This window comes from Sparus aurata, chromosome 3, assembly GCF_900880675.1.
Source record: "Sparus aurata chromosome 3, fSpaAur1.1, whole genome shotgun sequence".
NCBI classification, from domain to species: Eukaryota; Metazoa; Chordata; class Actinopteri; order Spariformes; family Sparidae; genus Sparus; species Sparus aurata.
The window spans coordinates 17,585,777-17,612,191 of NC_044189.1; the positions used below are offsets into that span (position 1 = coordinate 17,585,777).

At 41.2% G+C, this 26,415-nt stretch overlaps 1 protein-coding gene across 14 annotated transcripts; it reads right to left on the bottom strand.

Annotated features, from left to right (window-relative positions):
* Positions 1-715: 715 nt before the first annotated feature.
* Positions 716-26,087, bottom strand: atat1 (alpha tubulin acetyltransferase 1). 14 transcript variants are annotated; one of them, XM_030412332.1, is made up of 13 exons: positions 25,681-26,086; positions 25,202-25,262; positions 22,384-22,475; positions 22,035-22,092; positions 21,774-21,887; positions 19,946-20,047; positions 17,867-17,912; positions 13,580-13,654; positions 12,048-12,261; positions 9,586-9,671; positions 8,553-8,598; positions 8,139-8,193; positions 7,277-7,458 (listed from the first exon to the last, which is right to left on the bottom strand). In XM_030412332.1, the coding sequence occupies exons 1-13, from the start codon at positions 25,770-25,772 to the stop codon at positions 7,411-7,413; spliced, it is 1,089 nt and encodes a 362-aa protein (XP_030268192.1). In that variant the 5' UTR covers positions 25,773-26,086; the 3' UTR covers positions 7,277-7,410. The 14 variants fall into 14 exon arrangements, with proteins under 14 accessions (XP_030268184.1, XP_030268185.1, XP_030268187.1 ...); XM_030412330.1 differs by having other exon boundaries at positions 8,109-8,193; XM_030412333.1 differs by lacking the exon at positions 8,553-8,598 and adding an exon at positions 17,451-17,496.
* Between the last annotated feature and the right edge of the window lie 328 nt (positions 26,088-26,415).

The following is a 26,415-nucleotide window of genomic DNA, read 5'->3' on the forward strand; positions in this document are numbered from 1 at the left end:
GCGGAGATGGAGATTGAGCCTCAGCAGTGGATTCACAACTTTCTGTGGCTGCAATAGGTCCGGCAGGATGACCCCGACAACCTTTTCCCAAAATGATAATAACAAAAATAGCACTAATTATTACTATTTATAAATATGTATTTTTAGTTCATTTGAAATTCTAAGGAATACTCAAAAGGTACACTTACTAGCTATTTCCTGACCATTTTAACCTGTGTTCATCAATATCAAGTTTGCTCAGTAGGCATCACCTAGTGTACGGAACTTAGGTTTGCTGGTTAAGACCATGAGATGCATGAGAGCTCCAAAATAAAGCTACTTGAGTGAGAAAGATTTTATAATAAGAACATTGTTCTAGTATCTGTACCAACACCCATGGTCCCCATTTGTAAAACTGACCTACAGGATAAGAGAATATGCTCAGCATTAAAACTTTAAGGGAATCCCATTTGTAATTTACATACCTGTGATCTCTAAATCGCAAATCACTGTGATCTGGTCTTCCAAAAAGTTTGATTTCCTCTTTTGGTCGTGGCTGTTCCTGGCTAAACCCTCATTTGTGCTGCATTAAATGAGGGGACATCACAAGGCAGGAGCTTAGGCCACTTTAATTTGATTTGAGATTTAAAGATCACATATAAAAGATAGTGCTGTAACTTCACTGTACATAGTTGAGTTTGCCCCAAACTTTACATTTGATCACAGTACTCCTGAAGACATTAACATAACAATATTTAATGACAGTCATTTGTGCCACCTAGTGCTACAATAACAGGAAATAACATGTCACTACACCTGTATGTACTCCTGCCAGCAGACTGACTGGATCTACATCAGAATTTCCTCAGAAAATGCTGAAGGCCTTGACGATGGTGTTTGCTGAACATGGGTAGACTTCATTGGCTGACGTTGCAACATTAAAAAGGAAGTTGTAGTAACATGGCTTTACACTGTCAAATCTTCCCCAATTTCACATGCCTCATTACAGACCAGGCATGAGGACTTCTTCATGCCTGTTAGGAGGTATAGTCGTAATGCCACCTACTGGAAACAAGAAGTAAGCCTTCTGTGACAATCATTTCATTTACAATTTACATCAAATATTTGCCACCACTGTGTACATTCCAGTAATTCTGATAAGCTGAGTCCATCTCAGTGAAGTCCACGTTTAATTCACCCCAAATATTCATATTAGTGTTGCCATGTACAGGATACTGACATAGATACTGATTTGAAGCACACTGTATCACATTATAAAGGCACAATTCAGAGGTAATGTGAATTCTTGTCTAGGGGAAAGAAGCTGTGACACTGCTGCTGGTTAGTCAGAAAAGTAATTGTAGATCTAGTGTTTAGGCAATCTGTGAGGAGGGTTAGTTGAAATACTCTTGTCTAGATATCTTTTGTGTAAATACTTTTGAAACTGATGAAGCTGAGTGGTCATCATCCAGTTTCGGCCAACTCAGCTGTGGTAAAGATTGCAGGGCGGAACTTACCTTACAGAAGATAAATCTAGCACATATGGGCTAGTCACTACAGCGTCAGCTGCAGTGTCAGGACATCCAAACGAAAACTGACGAACAAAGACTTAGGGAGTCCATCAAGGGAGTCCAAGTTACTCACTGTCCTACACCCATCACACCTATGAGTCCTACCCAATCCCAGTATGGACATCAAACTGGAGAAGATTTCACTGAACTGGACTTGAAGTACTAAGGAGGGCTACAGAACTGAAAGTCTGCAGTCAAGAAAGGCTGACAACATTTCAGCCCATGCCTCCCTGCAGACTCTCCACTTCCTGGCCCTTACCGAGACCTGGATCACCCCAGAAAACACTGCCACTCCACTGCCTACTTATTCTCACTCCCCAAGACTAACAGGTCGCGGAGGAGGAACTGGACTCCTCATCACTCCACCTACCCAGATCTGTACTTGGATTCCACGCTGTCTCTGTCACCCTTCCTCTCAAACTCAATATTGTGGTGATCTATCACCCTCCTGGTCCTCTCTGTGACTTCTTTTATGAGATAGATGCCCTCCTAAGCTGCTCCTCTGACGATGGCACACCACTCGTCCTGGGTGTCTTCAACATCCACCCAGAGAAGCTGCACTCATCTGAATTCATTGACTTTGGGAACGAACTTCATCTTGTCTTTACAAGGTCCTGTAGTACCTTGGCACTCTCTGTTACCCCACTCACTGTGTTCGACCACCACTTTGTCACTTTCTGCCTCCCCTTGAAGTCCACCTCCTCCCTTGCCCCTACACCTCACTTGATCACCAATTACCGCACGTCCGCCGAGGAAGCCTCTGTTATCCTCCCTCGCCTCCTCTTTAGACGCTCTCTGTCACACCTCCTCCTCTGAAGATGTTCACACACTAGCTAACCGTGCCACCACCCGTTCCCTTGACCTAATTCCCTCTTCTCTTCTCCAAGACATCCCAGGGAAAGACTGCCCTTGCACAAACCTTTTGGCCACTGTCAAGGACGTCACAGTACCACCTTCATCGACTGTGAGGAACCTGGGCTCCAGTCTGGACTACTGCAACTCCTTCTTGGCTGGACTCCCAGCCCATGCTACTAAACCGTTGCAGCGTATCCAGATGCAGTGCGCCTTGTTTTCAATCTGCCCAAATTCTTCTATAAGACCCCCCTCCTCCGTGACCACCACTGGCTTCCTGTTTCAGCCCACATCCGATTCAAGACGATGGTTCTAGCCTTTAAGGCCATCACTAGAACTGCACCCATCTACCTCCAAACACTGGTCAGTCTAAACGCCCCAGTGCGAGTACTTAGCTCCACTACATCAGCTGTCTGGCTGGTACTGCTCTCTCTGAGAGCAAACGAAGGTCACTCAGCGAAGTTGTGATTCTTCTCTGTTCTGGTGCCTCAGTGGTGGAAAAACTCCCAACCAATGTCAGGACAGCAAAGTCACGCGCCATCATCTGCAAAAGACTCAAGACTCACTTGTCAAGACTTCACCTCAACCTCGCATAGCATGGCATTTTTACAGTGTTTTCTTTCTTACGTTATCGATGGTGATACATTGTTTCTTGGTTTCTTTCTCTTGACAAAAGTACTTATTGTAAGTCGCTTTGGGCAAAAGTGTCTGCTAAATGCCCTAAATGTAAATGTTTATCTTATGTTTCTTCTATGAGAACTGAACAGCAGATTCTGACTCAATTCGAGAAATGACTAAGACTCTGAGATTACATAGATGTTGACATCTGATAAGCAGTTAGTCATTCTTGGAAAGTCAAGTTTCTGGATGAGTTTACTTGGCACACAAAGAAAAACCTTTTCTTACCTAACCAGGTAGTGTATTACCATTGAGATATTACGTTTTATCAATATCTGACTCAGACAGTTGTACCTTGGAAGTGAATGAAAATTTTCCCCACAATCATCAGCTTTCATTGGCACTACCATTTTGAGAAGAAGAGTGTTTCCATGGCTATGTGCCCTTGGGTGATGTCATAGTTATATGTTGTTCCAATGGTGATGACTCAAGCTACTTATGAACCTATAAGCTTTTGTTTTTGCTATCGTTAAAGGTCTCAGTGTGCTTCAAACAAACTAGGTCATAACTGTGTCAAAGGTCAGGTCTTCTTCCGGCTGTTTACTGCCACTGCCTCCCTGATCTCTCTCCAGCAATTGTGTCTTTTGTGTGTATTTGTAGTCTAATCACCACAAATCAAACATGGGGAAAAAATAAGGGCCCACACTTTCAAACAGCCACAAAGAAAATTTATCTTGCCTCACCAAAAGTGATGGGAGTAGTTGTACAAGGGTCTCACAAAAACTTGGTATTTCACCTGGATGGGTGTAGTTTTTTTGGTCTCACATCTATGTGCATGGAAAGTGACAAGTCTGCCTTTTAAGACCGTTTGGGGGTTATGTGAAAAGTTGTCTGTCAGAAAACCTTTAAGGAAGTCGGGTGATATGCGAAAAAAGATGGACAAAGGCACAGGACTTGAATTGACTGGAATTTGTGTCCTGCACATGGTCAGAAGTATTTGTTGTCTTATTATTTTTTACATGCATTGTTTTCAAAGATTTAAAAAACATTTTCAGTTTTTCATTGCAGTTTGGTTAGGTTTAGGAAGAGATCATGTTTGTGTTAGGCCAATATTGAACATTAACAGCCATGATCACAACAAAATAAAAAAAATATCTGTTTAAAGTTACAAGTGAAGAAAAACCCAATGAGAGCCGACGGGAACAGAAGACTGTGTGTGATGCAGCGTAGGATACGAGCCCCAGTTGTGTAAAATATGAACAAAGAAAAACAACTCTACACACCTGTCTTATCCCTGTAAGGAGTGTGACTGGATGCAAATGCAATGCTTACCTAATGTACCTGCCAGCAATTAGGACATAAGGGGCCAAATGTATAAAGCTGTATATCTCCTCGTAAATCCGATTCATCCTGAAATGGAATTCACATGCAGGAGCATGAGCACAAGCTCTCTGACCATCCCCACAATTTACTGTAGGCTGTTGTTAACACCCCCCAATTACCTGGTTTGCATAAAAAGGCCAATAATTTAGTTTAGTGTTGAAGAGAAGTTGCAGAAGCAACTTGAATCCGCTGAAGAAGAGGAAGCCTAATTTTAACTCATCTCCTTAAGCTCATCTCTGCTCCCAGTGAGACTGTGCCAGCTCTGAGAGTAGGAGAGGGGATCCCCATGCTCTCTCCTCATGAGTGGTCATCATCATGGGCCAGAACATCAGCATGGTCCCTGAGAAGCAGTTGTCGTATCATGTGACACAGCATTACGCACTGCAACAGCCCTTATCTAGTGCCGGTTACACCTGAAGCTATTCTTGGTACCCATTAATACAGGGAAAAAAATGTACACTTATTCATTAAAAATCATTATAATTATCCAAATGCATACTGACAAACATATTTACAGAAGACAGTAAAGACAAGGTTAACAACTTACACGTCACTGTGTAATCATAGTGAAGGTTTTTTTAACTATAGATATAATACTAACATGATTCAGTGAAAGAAATGTTAACTCAACATCCTGCTAATCAGACTGAAAAGAGTTTTAATAGTGGTAACATGGTGTTAAAGATGTGTACCAGTACTCACGTTCTCACCAACCGTGAACCCGTGTGAAATCTGCGTGGTCTGCAGTGGTGTAAGTACACATAGGAGTATTTTTCCTACACATAAAGTGGTATTTATAAAGTAAGGCTGCTGTTGACCTCACATACACTCCAGACCAGCGTAAACATTAATTTTTGTGTGAAAGCTGCCGGTGAAATGATGAGGTGGACATAAAGGATAAGGTGAGATGTAACCTTAGAGTAGCATTGTTTAGGACTGATTGTGTTATTATTTTGTGTTGAGTAAAATGTCACTCAGAGGTGCATTTTAAACATTAAATAATTTATGAGTGATTAACTTCATCATTCTTTTTATTAACATTGGAACCATTACTTCCCCACTAATTAACTTTTCATTTGATTAAAAAAACAGCACTTTGTAAAGTCTGTTTTAAAGTGAGCTCTATAGATTAATCATTGCTTATCCCACTGACATTTAATAATGGTGGTTGGGATATTACCGTGATGGTGGTGTACAGCAAGGCTATATGTGCGGCCTCTATACACAGCCAAAGCTGTGTAATGACAGCTGTTCTGAGACTGCTGGAGAACCTGCTGATGAAACACAGTCAGTTGAACTTTTTCCTCCCACTGACAGGTTTAATGGAGCAGGCACACGTATCGGTATACAAATGAATGTTTATGGCCTTTTCTACATCCATTTATGGATAATTGTGGGAACGGAAATAAAGCTCAAGGACGTGCCCAAGCCACAATGGTTGAGATTAATAAAACAGGTTCAGGCGCCAGACAGCTTAATAGATCTGATAGAAAACAGTGACTTTGCATATTTCTTTATTTGTGTGTTTACACTGATTTGTGCATCTGGCCCTTAGGGAGCAAGACTAGAGGGACACTGCTATGAATACAACTCTTTTGTTGAGACCGTGACCGACGGTATAGTATTTTGGTTTGGCATCTGTCTGCTTCTCTTTGTTAACCTAAATCAAGTGAAGCCAAACAAGCTCAGTGTGCAGGTTGTTAAATGAGAAGAGGAGCGGAGCAGCTGACCAGAAAACCCAGTCGAGTCAGTAACACTGTGGAGAATGAGTGGAGCGCTGGGGGCCAGTTAGAAGATCTCAGCAGTGTTATGGTAAAGCTTTTAGACTTTTCTTCTTGTTGGCAATCAACACTTTCAGTATACAGGAGGTCGTGGCCTGTTTGTAATTGGTGCAGCTCTAAGGCTTAGCAAAATTTAAATTGGCTTTGTCTCAAAAGCAGAACATTTCACCAGTACTATCTATGCCATGACATAAGATACAGAAGTGTTTGCTGATAGACAATCTGACAACCACTTCCTTTAAAGCATACTGACACCTTTTAACAGATTTCTTATTTGATTATGGGTTGGGATTAATTCAGCAAATACTGTACACTCTTTGTTCCAAAATGCGACAACAAATCGTTTATAAACTCATTGCAGTTGTAGTTTAAACCTCTTCATCTTACAAACATTTTTGGACATTGCCCTCCAGCTGCTGGAAGAGGGGTTTCAAATGCTGTTGGTCAATCTGACAAGCACTTTGTTTGAAGAATACTGAAACCTTTTGGCATATTAAGCAGCAAACACCAAAAATGAGTGCTGAGAGCTGATGTCCCCATGGTTATCAACTCCTGCCTCAATATGGCTGCTTCAATACGACTAACATTTTCTGTCTAAACAGTTGATCCGTTTATGAACTGGTGTCTAGTTAAATCACATGTCTTGGAGACCAAATTAAAAAGACACTACTATAGCTGCTGTGAACAAGAATGCCCATATCTTTTCCAGAAGACAGTTTTGGCCCTGAACTGAAAAGTTTAGTTAGAGCTCTCAGCACTTGGACAGGAAATCATTGTATCAATGTTCCTATGTTCCTGAAAACCTCTGAAGGTTACACTGAATCTATGCTTCAGCACTTATTCCCCTCAGCAATTAAGCAATGAATGGGCCTGAGTTCGCCACAAGTTCGATACCAAGTTAATTTTTGGCAGCAACATTTATAAATGCCCCAAGGGCACCTGGGCCCCGGATTACACCTGCCCCTGATCACCAGGGCCGGGTGCTCCTGTATTCCTGCTTCTGCTTCACCCACTGGGCGGTGTAGCAGTTCTCTCCTACAATCCATGACCAGCCTTGTCCGCTCCTGTCACTCTCCTTCTCCAACGGATGTCTCTGGTTGACTGACATGCCTCGTTTTTGACGCTGTGAACTGTCCAACACCCTGGTCTCCTCTGCAGTACCAAAGGCTTTAGAACATCTGTCCACGTGTGTCTCTCTGCTGTCTAAGGAGGTCTTGCTGCAGATATCATCCTTCTTGCATGCAGGCAGAGGTGGAAGTGAGAGATGCTGGGACCTGAGTGAAGGGGCATGACAGTAAACGGTCAGCGGAAGGAAGAGGAAGGATGAAGGTAGAGGGCAATCGTTAGCTAAATTTGAAATAAAAATGAATTTCATAATAACCCTATGTGCAGAAATTTGCAACTGAAATCCTCTGCAGGAAGCAACTTAGGTAATGCTAACTGCAAAAAAAAAAGAGGTCATCTGTCTAACTGTCCAGATGTGTTAATCTAACACAGGCATAGCTGTCAGTTCTGAAAAAAAAAAAACAAGCTAAAATTGAAAGTCAAATCAAATTGGGGATCTGGTGAATCATGACACTCCTTAATAAATATAAATGTGTCCTTATTTGTGTCGCTTGACAGAAGCTGGACGGCTGAATACCAGTAGGGGAACCAGCGACAACTAAACTCCGGACCAATACATTCAATAGGCAGGGATGTGAGTAGATAATGGTTTTTTTTTAAATATTTATTGGGGTAACTTTTCCTTTAAGCATTTCCCCCCCAAAAAAACAATGGTGTCTTTTTTATGGTACGTTACAGCCTCAAATGCCCTTCTGCACATAGGGTGAGCCACTGAACCTCCTCACTTTCTTCTGTCATGCTTGTGTTAAACTCCTTGACAACGACAAGTTAAATGTCCAAGGAGCGGTAGTGTAAATACCTGCTTTGTGATGTGTGCATACTGGCCAACCTGTGTGTGTCTGTGTGTCCCAGTGCGTATGACTGATCCTCCACTGGCCTCAGACCTGAGGAGGCACAAGGTACTAAGACATGAGGAAGGAGAGCAGAGCTGCATCTGACCCTAATAATTCACTCAGAGTGCTTTGAACTTCCTTTTACATATTCATATGCTTTAACAGAAGCTGCTAAGAGCTACATTCAGCAACATTCATTCCCATGACAAAAAAAGAATGTTGTTGATGTTCACATTGGTAAAATTTCCCACTGAATCCCTGGTTGATATTAAGCAATATCTGTTCAAGACAGCTAGTTAAATAGGTAGTTCACCCACAGAAGGATGTTTTGTCATCAACACTTGCGCAAAAACATTGACAGCTTTTCAAAGAGCTTAATGACTGTGCTTATACAGTATGGTAATACTCACTCTACAGTGCTTGGAGGACAGACTGCCATCAAGGAAAGTTGTGGAACTAACCAGGAAAATATTGAGCAGTTGTTTGGTTATAAACATAAACAAGTTGAATAGATTTGATACGGCTTTAAATATTTTGCAATGCCTAGAAAATATACTAAATCTGTAGTCTACATATGTCATTATAGAGTGAACTATTCATTTAAATGGATTCAAACTGATGACTAAAATGAAGGCTTAAGTTCAATAAAGGTTTTTATAATAAATGCTTGATAAAAATTTACAAAAGTAAATAATGAATGAATGGTTGGACTACGTTTGCTCTTGAAGGTCAGTCAGTCAATGCTGCCCATTCAATTTTATGCATTATACTATATAACATTTATGCACGAAATTTCCTTCTTGACCTAGGTGATATTTTACCTCAAGTTCCACTCATTTATGTTAACATACGACCACTTAGTATGTGGCTGATCACAAGTGACGACAGCTGGCGAGGACTGCGAGATGCTGTTGAAAGCTAGCTCAGGCAATTCTGATAAGTGGTCCTTTTGTTCAGATTACGCCGTCATCTTAATGCAGTACATCTCCGCAGGTAATGATGCATGTCTTCTACATGTTAAGCCTTATGAAGAGGTGCGTAGAATTGAAGAAATCTTAAAGAATCCTGCACACTATCCATCATCTATACGCACTCAATTAGAAACATTTTGATCTTCAGACATTCAGGCAAAATTCAAACAGGGGTCATTCCATGTCAGCCCTAGTAGTTCATGTCATGGATTGTTTGGAAGAAAAAAAAAATAATGCAAAAACTTCTACTAATTCTACACCTAATTCCTATAGCTATCTCCAAATACTTTCTTAGTTATGAGTTTCTGAAATTTGTCCCTCTGAGTTAAGTATAATTAGTTATTTATGTGAATTTTAAACACCACGACTGCTTACTTTTCACCCAGATGTATTTGAATTTAGTCTTGGACACGCTAAGGATCATCAACAACATGTATTTTTAACAGCCGTTAAAGCACTCATTTAACCTTACCTGTTGAATGTCTGTCCAGCAGTCCTACAACTCCGTTGTCCAGGTGTCGACTGTAAAGGCTGCGTCTGGCAACTAGACCCTGTTGGCTACCAGAGAAATGGTACACCAAGGAGGATGAGAAGAAAACCAAAAGCGTACAGAGCAGAAAAAAAAGAGAATGGAATTGACAGTTAGAAAAGACGGGGAACAAAAGAAAAAAGACATAATTACAAAACTGAGTGAAAACAAAATGTAACAAAACAGAAATGAGGATAAAAAGTGCATACATGGTGTGTCAATAAAATCAAATGCATACAAAATAAAAAGTGGAAAATCCACAAAATGGAAATAAGACTTCTGAATAGAGGGTGCAAGATTACCTTATACCAACCAGTGTGTTTGTTAACACTAATTTGTGTATGACAAAAGGAAATCTCAAATGTTCAGTTTTGTAGCAGATAGTTTAATGGGTTCTACAAAAAGACAAACAGATAAGACAGAGCCACTGTGTTCCCCTCTGCTGGGTAAATAACAACTACATTTTAAAAAAGACTTAAGGGAGTCTGCCATTCTTCTTCTTCTTGTTTGAGTCAAATAGTTATTCTAACAACAGTAGACTCTCCATCTCCATGTTAAAGAAACAGGATATCTATCAAGCTAGGACACCACAACCACTCCTTCAAAAGGGAAGAGGAAATGGTGCCAGTCAGAGGCTGGTCAATGGTAGCCCAGCTGAGATCTATTAAGGGAACTATTGAAGCACAACCAGACAACGATGACAGTGAAAGAAGGAGACAGATTATAAAGAAATAATCAAAAGGGGTAATAAAAAGATAAACGGGGTGGAATGGTTGTAGAAAAGAAAGAAGGGGAAGAGAAAGCGAGAGAAAGAGACAATGTGTTAAGAAAGCCATGGTCAAGCAGAACAAATAAGCAGGAGGAAGTTCAGGCTGCCTCTCTGTGCTGGACAAATAATTGTCCCACTGTCATAGCTATCATGCAGGCCTCTATGCACAATGTTTTCCACTTTGTTACAGTATCATCTCATTTGTTACTGGTATTAAAAATACTGCATGTATCATTTCAACATCAATAAATAGTTCTGTAGCTCAGGTGCACTAGGGCAACCAGGAGGCCTCTATCAGAACTGAAAAGGGCTTAGAGCCCTGATGCAACCAACCGACGGTCAGCCGGTTTTGTGGTGATTAATCAAGTATGTTTTTTCTTGCGGTGTGTCCAGCACAGTTGGCACTAGTTGGCCATTGTGAGCAGCTTTTTGGCCGACTGAACATGTAGAATCTGTGGCGTAGCCTGGCGGTGAGTTAAATCCCTCTGACTAGCTGTTTAGCTAAAGCGGATCAGTGCTTGAGAAGAGAAATGGAAAAAGGAAAGTGAAAGTCCCTTGAGCCTGTAGCTGTAGTATCCATGATCTTATCTATCTCGGGTGGTTTCTCTTCATTTTTTGCCTCCACCTCTTCGCCAATGCCATTTTAATCTTTTTAATCAGACATGCTTGATTAGAAGTGGTTATATTAGTGAGAGTGGTGTCAAAAAATGCTGCTTTATCATAACATTGGTTCGTATATCTGTAAAGAGGTATTTTCTCTCAACCAGGGGCAGAATCTTAGAACTGGGTGGCAGGCGGCATGTAGCAGCTTATAGGACAAAACACAACAGCCAGCCTTTGTCTCTGACGGGTTCCAATTCAGGCATGGACCATAAGGATGTGAAGTTCTCTCAATAAATCATTTCGTGTCACATTTACAAATGTTAGGAGCTGTTCTCTGCAACACACAAAAAACTAAAAGTCAGTCTATTTGTGAACTACTATTTTGATATTACTGTGTACACTGTAGCACCAGGGAACAACATTTCTTTATTGAAATCCCACTACAGTTTATTTTGTTATTTTTCTGATATTTGCGTATTTTTTAATATCCATGCTTTCGCAAATCCATGCTGGTAATATTGATCTTGCTGGATGGCAGTCTGTTTGCGATTGTAATTATTATATATCACTATTAACCATACCCTCATTCTCTGTTTGAGAAAGGTTGTTGACCATTGGACAGGAAGAAGCACTGGCTGAAGGAGGGCTCCAAGACCCTTAAAATATTATGAAATACACTGAATACGCGGGGGTTTGATAAAATAGTTAAATGACAGCAGTAATGGTGTAGAGACAATTACGATGGTGTAAGATCCCAAGCTGTACGTTACTGATACTGCCTCAATAATCATGACAGCACATACCCTGGAGAGATAATGTTTGTAACGGATTGACATCACATCTCCCTCCAGTAACAGAGTAAAAGTTGTACAGATTGTATTTCCACTTGACTGACATCAGAATGTGTAAAATGTGCATTTCTATCCTACATTTGCGTGGGAATCCTTTTAAAAGATGACCAATTCAGATACAGAGCACATTTATTTCAATAGCTGTAAATGTGTTCAGAAGAGCTGGATGTGTGCTTTCTTACCTGGTGCGTCTTGCCCTGCAGCGATCGATTAGAGGGGACTCTGGGCTCTGGTCCCTGCTCCCCCCAGGGGCAGAAGCTAGGGCGGCTCGAGTGGGCGCCCTGCTGGGGGATGATCCCACGCTGAGGGAGTGGGAGTACTGGGAGGATACCGACCGCTGGGGGGAGTGAGGAGGACGAAACGGCCAGGGAAGAGCCCTCTGCTCCTGACGCACCACTGGACAGGAAAATAATTCCATATAGTGTTGATGAAGGTTCTAAGTCATCCAGGTCATGGTAAATCTAAGTGCTGTATCATCGGCAACTGGACTTGTTTCAGTTTCTTGAAGATGTTTCACCTCTCATCCAAGAGGCTTCTTCAGCTCTAACTACCTGGAGGAGAGTTGCAGGCTTTAAACTCTGTGTGGGAGTGTCCTTACAGAGTCGTTAAGGACAGGTGTGAGCTCTGAGTTTCAGAGTCGTCACAAATTGTTTATATAATGACTTCTGCAAATATTTCTGTTAAAGGAATAGAGCAGGATTCAGGAGGGTCTGCTTGTTAAATCGAATGTAATATCCATCATTTTGTTTTTCTGGAATATGGTGAAGACAAAGGCTGTCAGAGTAAATAAGATGGTGGCTGGTAGCCCTTCTCTCTCCCTTTTCCCAGCTGGCATCCATCCAGACGTGGAATATTCTGCCTATTTTGCTGCCTACACAAAATTTTACCCTACTAGTGTTGACTGTTGATTTTTCAGCCTCGGCCTGACTATAAAGTTTTAAAGTTAGATTCCAACTCACATTAACATGTGGCGAACATGAGACTAATGTTACTTTTATATGAAGAAAGATGTGGAAGAGAGAGGCGGCAATATGTGATGAAAAACACAGTATTTCTAAAGTAGATATCTGGGGACATTTCAATTCTTTTAAACTGACAGGAGAACACAAAGTGGACAAGAAACATGCCGTGTGTTAAATCTGCCTCACTACAATTACAGAATTATATACAACAAATCTGAGCAACCATGTTAGCTGTTTCTTACCCTGAGCTTAACTCAGCAGTAAGCCCAGCTAGCAGAAGAGGCACTGTCTACTTTGCCTTCCAACTCTGAGAGGTGTGCGTCTGTGATGTTTGCCACATTCAAGAAGTGAACGGGCTGCTAAGTAAATACGATATTTGTGTGCAAGTGTAATACACTGTAGATGGATTAATGTATGTGTGTTTCGGTATCAGCATATATGTAGTCTTATATGGGCCGAAATGTTGTATTTTGCTGTATTATTGCAGTGATGTCCTTTTGGACAAGTGTAGTTGTTAGGTTTGTTTCTACTCTTGTATTAAATGATCAAAAAATAGCTGTGTACAGTAATACGAATAATTGAGGATGCAATTCATTAAGATACATTAAGTAGTTGACAGGTGACTCGTAATCAAGCCGTGAGGCCAGTGAAGGCTTGACCATCTATAACACATGGTTTTGTAATGGATGACTGTAAAAATACAACTCTTTTATCTACTGCTTGAAAGAAACAGAGGCCACAAGACTATTTACCTTCTCTCTCCATTAAAGAGTAGGGTTTGATCTCTCCGTCCGGCTTTTTTAGGGGAACCTTTCTCAACTGGGCTGCTGTGGAGGAGAGCACACTTAGAGCAGAGCCAAAACAAAACAGAACATGATGGGATCTCCCTCCCGCCCCCTGCAATACACTCTTACATACTGCCCTTTCCAAGCTTCAGTATTCCCTCTGGCAGTACTGTGAAATTACATTGTGGTAAAAGCTGGAATAATGGGTGTGAAAGCTTCAAGAGGACTAACCCTTTTTTTCCCCCCTTTTCTTTTCTTTGCTAATTTGTTCATCGTTGCTTTGTTTTATGGACAAAATGAATAAATAAATGAAAATACAAACAAACTAAAAAATAAACAGAATTTACATAGCAGTCCCGAGATCTTCAAAAATTCTCAATCATTCTCCCAAAGCTTGAAACTAAGACTAGACCGTTATCAAGACAGAGAGCTCCTGACTTCATCGCTCAATGACTAAATAATCTTATATTCAGTCATAAGAAACAGCTGTTCCTGTGCATACTTACAAAGGATCCAAGATCCAATTTTGTTTTTTAGTTTAAGATGCTTTTTAATTAATCTTTATCAAATTTACTGAGGTGTGGATGACACCAATAAATGGACTCTGATTAAAATAGATAGGTACAATAAGTACAAGTATATACTATATGCCTTTGGCTATGTTAGTCAAGTGATCCATCTGGCTTACAGTCACTACAAAACATGGACTTTGTACATTTTGTTATGTTGCAGCCTTATACTTGAATGATTTAAATATATTTTTGTTTAAAAAAGTTATTAAAAAGGACAAACTGAAATATCACGTTGACATTAGTATTTTAATTCTTTGCTATGACACTTGAAATGTAGCCCAGGTTCCTCTTATTTCTCTGGATCATCTTTGAGATGTTTCTCCACCTTAAACTGGAGTCCACTTGTGGTAAATTCAATTGATTGGACATGATTTGGAAAGGCACACACCTGTCTATATAAGGTCCCACAGCTGACAATGCATATCATAGCAAAAACCAAGCCATGAGGTCAAATGAGCTGCCTGCAGAGCTCAGAGACATGATTGTGTAGAGGCACAGATCTGGGGAAGGCTAAAACAACATTTCTGCTGCACTGAAGGTCCTCAAGAGCACGGTGGCCTCTATAATCCTTAAATGGAAGAAGTTTGGAACAACCAGGACTCTTCCTAGAGCTGGCCACTCGGCCAAACTGAGAATTCGGGGGAAAAGGGCCTTGGCAAGAGAGGTCACTCTGGCTGAGCTCCAGAGATCCTAAGAGGGACACTCAGACTGTGAGAGACAAGATTCTCTGGCCTCATGAAACCAAGATTGAACTGTTCTGCCTCAATATGAAGCGTCATGTCCAGAGGAAACCAGGCACCACTCATCACCTGTCCAGTACCATCCCAACGGTGATGCATGGTGGTGGCAGCATCATGCTTTGGGGGTGTTTTTCAGCAGCAGGGACTGGGTGACTGGTCAGGGTTAAGGGAAGGCTGATAAGACTAAGTAAAGCGATATCCTTAATGAAAACCTGGTCCAGAATGCTCAGGATCTCAGACTGGACGGAAGCTTCACCTTCCAACAAGACGATGACTGTAAGCACTCAGCCAAGACAACATAGAAGTGGCTTAGGGACAACGGTTCTGGAGAAACCTAAAATGATTGTCCACCGATGGTCCCCATCCAACTGGACAGAGCATGAGAGGGTGTGCAGAGATGAATGGCAGAAAATCCCAAAATCCAGGTGTGCAAAGCTTGCCATGTCACAGGTCTGAATACTTGTCAGTGTGATATTTCAGTTTGTCCTTTTTAATAACTTTGCAAAAATATCTAAAATTCTGGTTCAGAGTATAGCCTGATGAGGAAAAAGATTATTTTAAACAATTTTAGCATAAGGCTGCAACATAAAAAAATTTGAAAAAGTTAATGAGTCTTAATACTTTCTGAATTCTCTGTAAATAAATACCAAGCAATCCAAGAGATGCTCACCAAGTACAACACACACCTTATTAAACTGTACACGTAAGACATCTTTTCGCCCTCTATTCAACCAGCTAACCACATTACACAAGTTTGTCTTTGAGCTTACAACTGGACAAATTATTACAATGATTACACAGACAGTATTGATAAGTGTGACGGTATTTCTCCAAGTCATATTGCATTGGAAGGTGAAATGTGGTCTGGACGCAGACATACTTTCAGTAAATGTAATTTTCATATAAAATGTCACAAAAATGTATCAAAGGCGATGTGCTGCCAACAAGAAGCTTCCAGGACATCGTAATGGGAGAACTTCTATATGTAAATGTAAAATAAGACACTGCCTTACTGCTGTAAAGCTCATGCGCAGGTACAAAGGACTACTCTGAATCAGAGAGTTGCACAAGCTGATAAAACGTGTTAAAATACTAAAAGCGTACCATACCGTCTGTTTGACTGTCCTTTTTTCTTCTTTAAAAAAATAAACTTCTATTCCAGCACTTACAAACTACAATACTGTGAGTATGTCTGTCCCTGATGGCAGGTCTTATACCTTTGGTTTCGTATCGGCCTTGTTGTTTAGACTGCAAGCTTCAGACAGACCCCTATACAATGCAAAAGCAGTGTAGAAGCTGGTACAGTATAGCAGTTACCTATCTCCTTAGTGGAAAATGGTCTTATTGTTTCCAGTGGAGAAGTTAATTTGGCTTTTTGATTGCAGAGTAATACACAGAGTACCGCCAATTGGCTTTTAACAGACTGACAGACATTTATGGCTTTTCCACCATGTGGCACTGATTCCCATTTCCATTACAAGTTTAACTGTGACAAGTTGTACCGAGCCATGCCAGGGAAGGACCCTCTTTGGAGTGTGGCCAAAGTGCACCCGCTCAGCCCTGCCTCCAAGCAGGCTGCGTTGACATCTCGCAACTACGGCCAACCCATAGTGACTCCCCTTCTCCCCCTCAAACATGCATGTGTAGCAAGACTGAACTCATGTCTGTGAAAGAAACCTGAGACAAAGGTATTTCTCTGTTCAGCTTTCAGTCCTATTGTAGCTTCTAAACTGAAACTCTTTAATTATCCCTCCTGTGTCCCTGTTTCTAATTTGAGATATCTGCTTTATCTTAATGTTTCATCCAATTTGCTTTCAGCTGTTTTAGGAGTTGTGTCAAGTTACTGGTCATTTCCAGGTCCAGGTTTTTTCTGCTTCACGATACAAGCATGTTAATAATTATATAACAGGACTTTGAATGTGAAGATTTAATAGGATATTACATGTTTTTGTCTCAGAATTAGCTAAATTTGTTGGTGGCTATTCTTCAATAATAGTGATGGGACGAAGATAATTTACAGTCCTTCCGTTTAGCATTATTTAAGACAAGCAGGTCATCAGTCTCTAAGCAATTAGCCCTGTTGTTATGGAAATGAAAATCCCTTCTGCACTGGGCTGACGTGCTGAGTCAAACCCAGTCAACCTGAGTCAGCACATGTGTATGGAAAAGCCCCATTAGAAACATTGGGGGGTCAGAAAAATTGTCGGTCAGGTGATGTGTAGGGGTTTCTGGTGGTCTACAGGTTGTGGCTCTCTGTGGACACTATAATACTCTAATCCTCTGGGAGGGCCGGTTCAATATATGACATGACTCATAAATCATGTCATATATTGTACCTGTAAAGGTAGATACTGTAAATACAAGGGATAGGACAGAGCAAGTGAGACTGGCTGGGAAATTATGACAAAGAAAATAAGTGACACCAAGAGCATCATGCATATAATATGGACCTAATTATGAGACCAAGGGAGGGGGACAAGATGCTGGGGATGTATGAGAAAAGAAAAGAGATAGAAAAGTCCTTACAAAAAGCCGTACATCCCCTGATCCGTCAGAGGAGCGAGGGGCGAGCCTGGGAGAGTTTGGTGGAAAAAAAAAGATTTTGGAACTGAAATAAAAGCAGATTAGCCTTCTTGGGTCGTGTGCCTGTTTTTCAGACTTACATCTCTCTAATGAGGGAAATTTTGTTCTTCCACATAGACATATGCAATGAAAAAGATGAATTTTCTGTGATGTCAAAATCAAGAGTTTATTTTAAAGCTGTAGCATGCAAAACATGTCAGGTAACTGAACTTGATGTATTCACATGTGGCTGTTGTGCAGCCATGTTGAAGGCCACCACTTGCACAAACCTCATACTGCCACAGAGAAGAAAACAGTTACATAACCCTCTTCACAATGACATTTAAAAAGTAATGAAATAAGAGTAGTGAAAGCATTACCTGATATGTTGAGGAAGAAGCCTTCAAAAACCACAAAGTTATTGACCTGGACGCAATAAAAACAAAGATAAACCAGAAAACTAAAATTACTCATGAGAAAAGGTTATTGTCTGTAAAGTTTCAACACAAATAGTTTTTTATAAAAAGGGTATTAGTTTATTATCAGTTTGAGTATGTCTGTAACCCCGTATGTTCAACCAATTGTCCTCTGTCTTTTTGGTGAGGTTAACATGCTTTAGTTTACAATTCACTAAGCTTGTTGTGCAAGCATAGCTAACAGTGAGCTTGCTGTGGCTATCAACCTGATTGAAGCAAGTAACGACTAAACAGGAAAGCCATTAGCCCTGACTGACGTCACACACTGGATCTTTGAGAAAAAGGTGAGGTCCAAAAATACACATGCATTTGCCGCTTCCAGAAATCTTCGAGATTGCCACTATAAATAAAGGGCATTTTTAGTGCGTGCAATTTGAATTGTTCATAAAGTCTATGACATGAAACTGGGGAGCCAAGGATACTTGTGTATTTGTATAGCAACCCACTGACCAATAACAACGTGGATCATTGGTCAGTTAAACCTTTGGCCGAGGTTCAAAGCACTATCACTTTTTCCACTGTGTGAAGTTTTAATGCTGTTCTGTTGAAGTTTGTAGTAATAGTAAAACATATACCACACATGTTATTTTCTCTTCTTATCTTTATCAGTAGTAGATTTGTCTAATGTATAAACTGAATGTCATAATATGCACCTTTTGAGCAGAGTGTTCTAAGCAAAATACACCAACACCGACCTACTCCATAATAAGTGCATGCATAACATCAAATAATCAAACCGAAGCCTCAAATATCCATCCATCCATCCATCCATCCATCCATCCATCCATCCATCCATCCATTTTCGTCCGCTTATCCTTATCCGGGGCCGGGTCGCAGGGGCAGCTGCCTGAGCAGGGACACCCAGACTTCCCTCTCCTCGGACACTTCCTCCAGCTCTTCCGGGAGGATCCCAAGGCGTTCCCAGGCCAGCTGGGTGACATAGTCACTCCAGCGTGTACTGGGACTTCCTCGGGGTCTACTCCCGGCGGGACATGCCGAAACAGATGCCCGAGCTACCTGAGCTCGCTCCTCTCGATGTGGAGGAGCAGCGGCTCTACTCCGAGCTCCTGCCGGGTGACAGAGCTCCTCACCCTATCTCTAAGGGAGCGCCCCGCCACCCTGCGGAGGACACTTATTACAGCCGCTTGTATCCGGGATCTTATTCTTTCGGTCATGACCCAAAGTTCATGACCATAGGTGAGGGTAGGAACGTAGATTCACCGGTAAATTGAGAGCTTCGCCTTTCGACTCAGTTCTCTCTTCACCGCGACAGACCGATACAATGGCCACATAACTGCAACCGCTGCACCGATAGCCTGTCAAACTCACGTTCCATCCTTCCCTCACTCGTGAACAAGACCCCAAGATACCTAAACCCCTCCACTTGAGGCAGGAACTCTCCCCCAACCCGGAGGAAGCAAGCCACCTTTTTCCGGTCGAGAACCATGGCCTTGGACTTGGAGGTGCCGATTCTCATCCCAGCTGCTTCACACTCGGCTGCAAACTGCCCCAGGACATGCTGGAGGTCCTGGCTCGAAGGAGCCAACAAGACCACATCATCCGCGAAAAGCAGAGATGAAATCCAGTGGCTCCCGAACCAGACCCACTCCGGCCTGTGGCTGCACCTAGAAATTCTGTCCATAAAAATAATGAACAGAACCGGTGACAAAGGGCAGCCCTGCCAGAGTCCAACATGCACCGGGAACAGGTCTGACTTACTGCCGGCAATGCGAACCAAGCTCCTGCCTCAATTATCCCCAAAATAAAAGAGAAAGAGGAAGGAGGCAGTGTCTAAATATAACCACTATAAGACAAGAAAAGATTTTCACACTGCCACATCAAAGCAGATGTCATTTTCTTTGGGTCCCCTGAGAAAAACTAAGAGATCTTCTCCGTAGAACTGGAAGTCAGGCAGATTTGTTGTAGTACAGTAGAGTAGATAGAAGGGAACCAGCACTTGTGAGATGAAAGTGCAGACTGTACCTGAGGAACACTCTGTGTCAGGCAGTAATGCCTTGCCAGGAAAGACAGGAACTTGGGCGAGGGCCTGTCGTAAGCCATCAGAACTGGCTCGACATTCTTGTGCTACAGTAGATAAATAGGAAAACATTCAGTCACTGATAAACAACAACAACCATCTGCACTGCAGGTTGCAGATTACTGCTATTACATTATGCCAGATCCTCCTTTGTCTCAAAAAAGTTGTGGAGTGCAATATTCTATATTATTTTTGTATCAACATTTTGTTTGTATTTTGTTCCTGAAGTCCTGTTCATTTTCTGTTTCGGCAGTGTAAGTGACTGGCAGCTGGAGACCTTTCAAGGCTTGGATGGACAAGAGACACAGATGATTTATCAGTACAAAAGGATTAGTCTGTTACACTTCTTTCACAGCTACTTTTACAGTTGGCAATTCATTGAATGAAGTGGCTAATGTTGCCCAATCCGACCACCAGAGACCAGGCTTTGTACACTGATGTACATGTTCTTTATTTTAATTTTCTGATGGCAAATATTTATTTGTATATGTATACTATTTATTTATAATGAATGTATTTGTTTATTGCAAAATATAAGAGCTTGTAAACTTGAAATGAGAACACAATTCTGAACTTGTGTGTTTAAATATTAAACACACAAATATGAACTGAATTTGAAGCCAGAGAAGAAAACATAAGAGCTTGTAGAGGAATGTTGTATGTTGAAATTAGCACTGAAACAATGACCTAAAGATTACATTAAGATTAAATAATAGTCCTCTCATCTCACTGATATTCCATTTTCTAATCTTTATTTGCATGTTTGGTATTCTACAGTCAAAATAACCCAAAAAGTGTGTTTTTCCGCTCTGAAGTTATATTTTACAAGTTCTGTAGTACTCAGTTTTTTTTAATATAGGACCAAGTAACTTCTAGATGTGACAGCACTTCTTTATTCTACACAGAACCAGAATTTAGTAGAAAGAAAGATAAAACCAGTGGAGATATGAATTTCTGAAAGTTTTTTTTTCTGGTAAAGAAATGTTTACTGTTAATAATTTAATTACTGTAACCAATCAGCAACAACTATAAGTGTCTCTTGGATGTTAAGGACAAATTTCATTGCATCTTTTCTCTTGGCAAGCAAAAAGCCTACAGACAATTTATGTTTTAAACTGAAGAGCCTGTCAAGGACCATACTGCGTCCAAGTCCATTTTGCCAGTTAAACTGCTGATAATCTGGGTGCAGTGTGGCACATGGTGCAAAGAGGTGGTATTTAGACTCTGAATGTCATGGGTATGTTTTGGGCGGAACATAAATCAAAGCCCATCCGCATGTCGGTTCCCACCCCCTTTAAGAGCCAGGTGCACCAGGGCCAGGCACATATTAACCAGTGGTACTCCTCTTCACTGAGGGAAAGAGATGTGATCCTCGACTGCTGGACATTCTGCTCTGCCATTTCACAATCATCTGTCCCATCAACCGTTTAGTTTGACAGCATATGAAAAAATACATTGATATTAAACTGAGGAGAAGGAGGAGGAGTGCTGCTGGGTGTCTCTGTGTGTAGACGCATCTTATTATCTGAATAATGTGTCCTCTAAATATCAGGAAACAGACTGCATCTTTGACTTTAGACCAGCTTTTTGTTGGACCTTAAGAACAGCACGCCCAGGGGAGCACAAGTGGGCACAAGTAAATTTGCTATTTACACAACGTGGGCGCTGGGCATGAAAAAACTGTCAGTCTTCAACTACCAATGACGCTGTGTGCCGCTTTGAGCTGAGCGAAATAGCCCTAAATCAGGTTATCAAGAGAGAGGAATACTTCACCTGCAACATGAAATCAAACAGCTCCAGCCCATAGCCATGTCTCTGCAAGTTCTCTGCGATGTAGAAATCCAACACACACAGTGGCTCTGCCTCAATGTGGACACCTTGTGGGTTCTGAAGAGGAAATACAAAAAGCAAGCATACCTGTACAGTTGACAAAGGAAGTTCAAATAGTCCTAACACAAGTGACACATGTGAAATTATGGCTGACCTGAAATGACAGAAATTAGATGAAAGAAAGAAAGAAAATAGATGACTCACAAGCAGAAAAAGCTTCTTATAGCCGACCTTGAGGAATCCCACGACCACGCCACGTCCTCTGTATGTAGGGGAAAGCAGATACAGCAAATTTGATTGGGTTGGAGGGGCTAGTCTCCCATGTGGTTGATTTGAGTCGAGCTTTTGCCATTAGCAATAAACACAGTGTCTTATGTCATATGTCTTAACACTACAGTTCATGCATTGTGACCACAGTATGACTCAGTGTGATTGCTGGTGAGCTGAGTAGAGCCAGCTGAAGATGACTAGCTCAGTCAGCCGAGAGAGAAACAGTGGGAAATGTGTATTTGTGTACAATGATTGAAGGCTGAGGGAGGGATGTGAGATGTACCCGTTGCTCTCTCCATCCTTCAGCAAATACAGCTGATGCCTCTGGGACTGCAGCTTGGAAGCACTTGTTATAGGTGCTGTGAGCTGTTGGGCCTGTGGAGAGCAAGCACGAACACCATTAACACATGTAGTTACAGTACTATCACAAAGTCTGCGATTGTTAAATAATAAATGTGTATTGAACAAAGGAATTAAGATTAATATTTGGTCCACAGAGAACAAGATATCATCAACTAGTTTCCATCTTAGCAAGCCAATTAACTTGCAAATCCCTGAACCTACCCAAAACACAAATATCTACTAAATACAGTGTACACTCTATAACTACAAATAAAAAAACATACATGCCGTAAATTATCCCTCGAGTTTATTAGACTAACCATTTCAACCCAATCCAGTCAAAATTAGCAATTGGTGAAGCTTAGAATACACTTACATTAACTTGATAGAGGTTTTTATATGAATGTTTTGAGAAAATCCATGATATGAACTAGGAAAAGTTCTGAATTTTGGCACTGAATGACACATAGCTACAACATACAGCGGCCACTTGGGTATTGTGTTTTTTCTCAACAAACCAAGTTGTTCAGAAACGCAACATGTTTAATTAACTTGGAATAAACAAGTGGACAGAGTGAGCGCTCTGCTCACAGTGCAATAGGGACTGTCTGATATTAACACAGTCACATCACAGCAGGGTAGGGCTTCAAGGCTCTGACTGCCTGAGACGGACAAAGGCATGAAACTCTCTGTTAAACTCCCCGAGAAGGCTGGTGACGTTTTTGTCTGGATTTAAACCACACATTATTACATTCTTAAAGCTTTAATTGGTATATTTGTCACTTGATATATATAAACCCATTGCGAATGACCAGACGTTAACAGCAAGGATAGCGGAGAGAGTGGAGCCAAAATTCCCCAATATTAAGGCGTTGAGAACTAAGAATACCCATGGTCAATGTTTATATTGATTATGATAATATTATCCAGTGTTTCCCCTATATGCATCTAGCAGCTGCACAGGGACCGCCGCTGCTGAATTTGTTTTTTTTTCTCGAGGAGAAGCAGAGAAGGAGGAAAGGTGAAAACAGGAGCGGGGGAGGGGAGAGTGCTGCATATATCTTACAGTCAGCCTATATTATTTTGTGCTATGGACGCTTCATATAGCCACAGCTCAATTAACAGACCTGCGAGTGAAAGCATATATGCGGAAAAAGGGAGAAAAACACTCTGTCAGTACAGCATAGAAATTAATTATAATTATAAATATGTAATTATAATTTAAGAAACTAAAGTTGTTTATTGTCTTGCTTAATCTGAGTGTTTCATAGTAACTTTACAGCCAACACCTGTTACTGGGTTGATGCCCTTCGACGGACCTGTCCATCTCTCCTCGTGTAATGGTATCTACTTCATGCGCTTGAGACTGTGCTGGGAGACACAGCAAATTGTCTTTCGAAGTTGGCAAACTGTTTTGATGTGCCATCCTAGAGGAGCTGTGCTACCTGATTGGGCTGCAGGTACTGCCTCAAGCTACAATAATACTAGCAGAACACAAAACTAAAGAAGAATCAGTCAGGAAGGATAAGGAGAGAGCAATTGTCTGTGGCCATCACATGCAAAACCATTCCCTCTATGGGGTTGTCTTGCTTTTGCCTCTCCTCTGCGCTTGTGGTCTTTCATTTGCACCAAAGCAGGTGAAACTGATTCACTATCACTTGTGCTTCCTAAATGGATCAAATCAAATCAAATCAATTTTATTTATATAGCCCAAAATCACAATCACAGTGCCTCAATGGGCTTTACAATCTGTACAGTGAACGACATCCTCTGTCCTTAGACCCTCGATTCAAGTGAGGAAAAACTTTCCATATTTATGGAAAAAACACATTTTTAATGGGGTAAAAGGAAAACAATGGAAAAAACCTCAGGTAGAGCCACAGAGGAGGGATCCCTTTCCCAGGACGGACAGACATGCAATAAATGTTGCATGTACATGGATCCCTGAAGTTGAACTTGCTCGGTGTTATACTGTGTAGGGGTGTGCCAAAATATCGATACTATGATATATCGCGATATTTCGTCTTGAGGTACGTTATCGATACACTGGTGCCAAATATCGATATTTAAAAATGACCCACCACCACCACCCCTCTTCGGAGGACAGCTTTATCTTTATTCAAACATAGGTATACAACCAAATCAAATTAAAAAAATTGTTTAAGTAGCTCTGAAACCCACACATATAGATATTTAATGATAGCTGTAGTCAGTGTGTGTGTTAAGAAGAGACACTGTGCAATATACTCTTTGTTTACTTGGCTGTCATTCATGTGAAATTGATTGACAATGTTTTGTAATTCCTGTGAAATGGATTCAGTGCAGTCAATAAATTCTGAATTTCTTCAGTGACACAGATATCGTGATGTATCGTGGATGAAATTTCTTGCAATATATCGATTATCGCAGAATCGCTGTTTCATGATATTATCGTTATCGTGAGCAAAATATCGTGATAGTATCGTATCGCGAGGTACCTGGTGATACCCAGCCCTAATACTGTGACCATTAAGTATTCCCTTCATGTTTATATATATATATATGTATGTATATATAGACTTCATAGATAGATAGATAGATAGATAGATAGATTTTCAGTGTAAACTGTGTTGATAATGCTCATTATGTCAATGTGTAATATGTATGTAAATAAAACAATCCGTGCACACCGCGCACATCCCTAGTGCCTACACTAACAACTCAACAACAACTCAAAGACAATTAAAATAAATAAAATTTTCTCACATCTACAGACTCACCTTCGCTGAGGCTCTCCCAAGTTCATCTATAACTGTCGTTATGTGGGCTTGAAGATCTGGCCTGTAAGAGTAGAACATGACTGGATCAGTGGCCGAATAGGTTACTATGGCCAAACTCCTCTGGGTGCCCCACCTCCTTCTCACAGTACAGCTCCATGCAGGACTCTAGATGGCCCATGGGCGTGAATGTCTGTCTATCTATCTGTCTGTGTGTTAAGACTGTTTTAACTGAGCAGGGAACACAATGAAGTCACTGTCTCAATATTACTTCCAGAGAATAAAGACAATGAAAACGTGACACAGGTTTCATCCAGACATATTTGGACAGGTTAACATGCAAGCAGTCACTGACAGATCATTGAAAGTTTGGGGGCACATGTCCTCAACAGAAGACCTAGAGAAGGTACTGTTTTGTTTGTAGGTACAGTGTAACACGCTAACACCAAAACGAATGGGGAAAATTAGAGCTTCACACTTACCTTCCTGCCGATGTACGACCTGCAATGAGGGTCTGGTCCAAGATAGAGACCCTTTCGGAGAATAACTTGTTTATGTCAAAGGGAAACTCCATGATATCTCTCAGGCAGATTAGCTGGACAGTCAGAACACACAGCTCGAGCAGGTGCTTAGCTAGCTCGCTACCAGGGCTGCTCGCTATCTCACTCACCGAGGTGATTCGTTGGCGTACAAACAATAGTTAGCTAGCTTCTAGCAGCCCGAAGACAATAGCACTTCACCATTACGTTGACAGAATTTCAGTGACACTCAATAATCCTCTGTGTGAATAGCAGGAACAGGCACCATCTATTTACATTGTCACTGCAGCTCCATTGTGTCTTGTGAGTCACTCCCCAGCAACGGAAGCCGTACTGTTTGTAACAGACGGCGGCGTCAATCGGCTGTACAACAACAAAGAGCGCATCACCTTTAACATCTGTCAGCCAAAGACAAATCAACATCTCTGGAGATGTCTTCGAGTAAGGACAAAGGAAGAGCATGCATCGGACGATAACTACATCGTTAGTAAACTTTTACTCCCTAGTTTAATTTTTCCACAATTTTTGTGGAACATTTTGTTTGACCTTTACGGTAAAATGCATAGCAGCATTCTTGATTTACAACTTTACGTCACCATTTATAAATAAGCAGCATAAGCAGCATACCTACCACAAACACTACTACTACTACTGCTAAGAAATAATACCATTATTATT

What these genes read in the sequence shown, in the direction of transcription:
- atat1 (XM_030412322.1), bottom strand. Translation starts at nt 25,772, where the DNA reads ATGGAGTTTCCCTTTGACATAAACAAGTTATTCTCCGAAAGGGTCTCT. An exon ending in GGTCGTACATCGGCAGGAAG is followed by an intron (nt 25,263 to 25,680) that starts GTAAGTGTGAAG and finishes CTACTCTTACAG; the next exon opens with GCCAGATCTTCAAGCCCACA. An exon ending in TGTTTGATTTCATGTTGCAG is followed by an intron (nt 20,048 to 21,773) that starts GTGAAGTATTCC and finishes TATCTACTGTAG; the next exon opens with CACAAGAATGTCGAGCCAGT.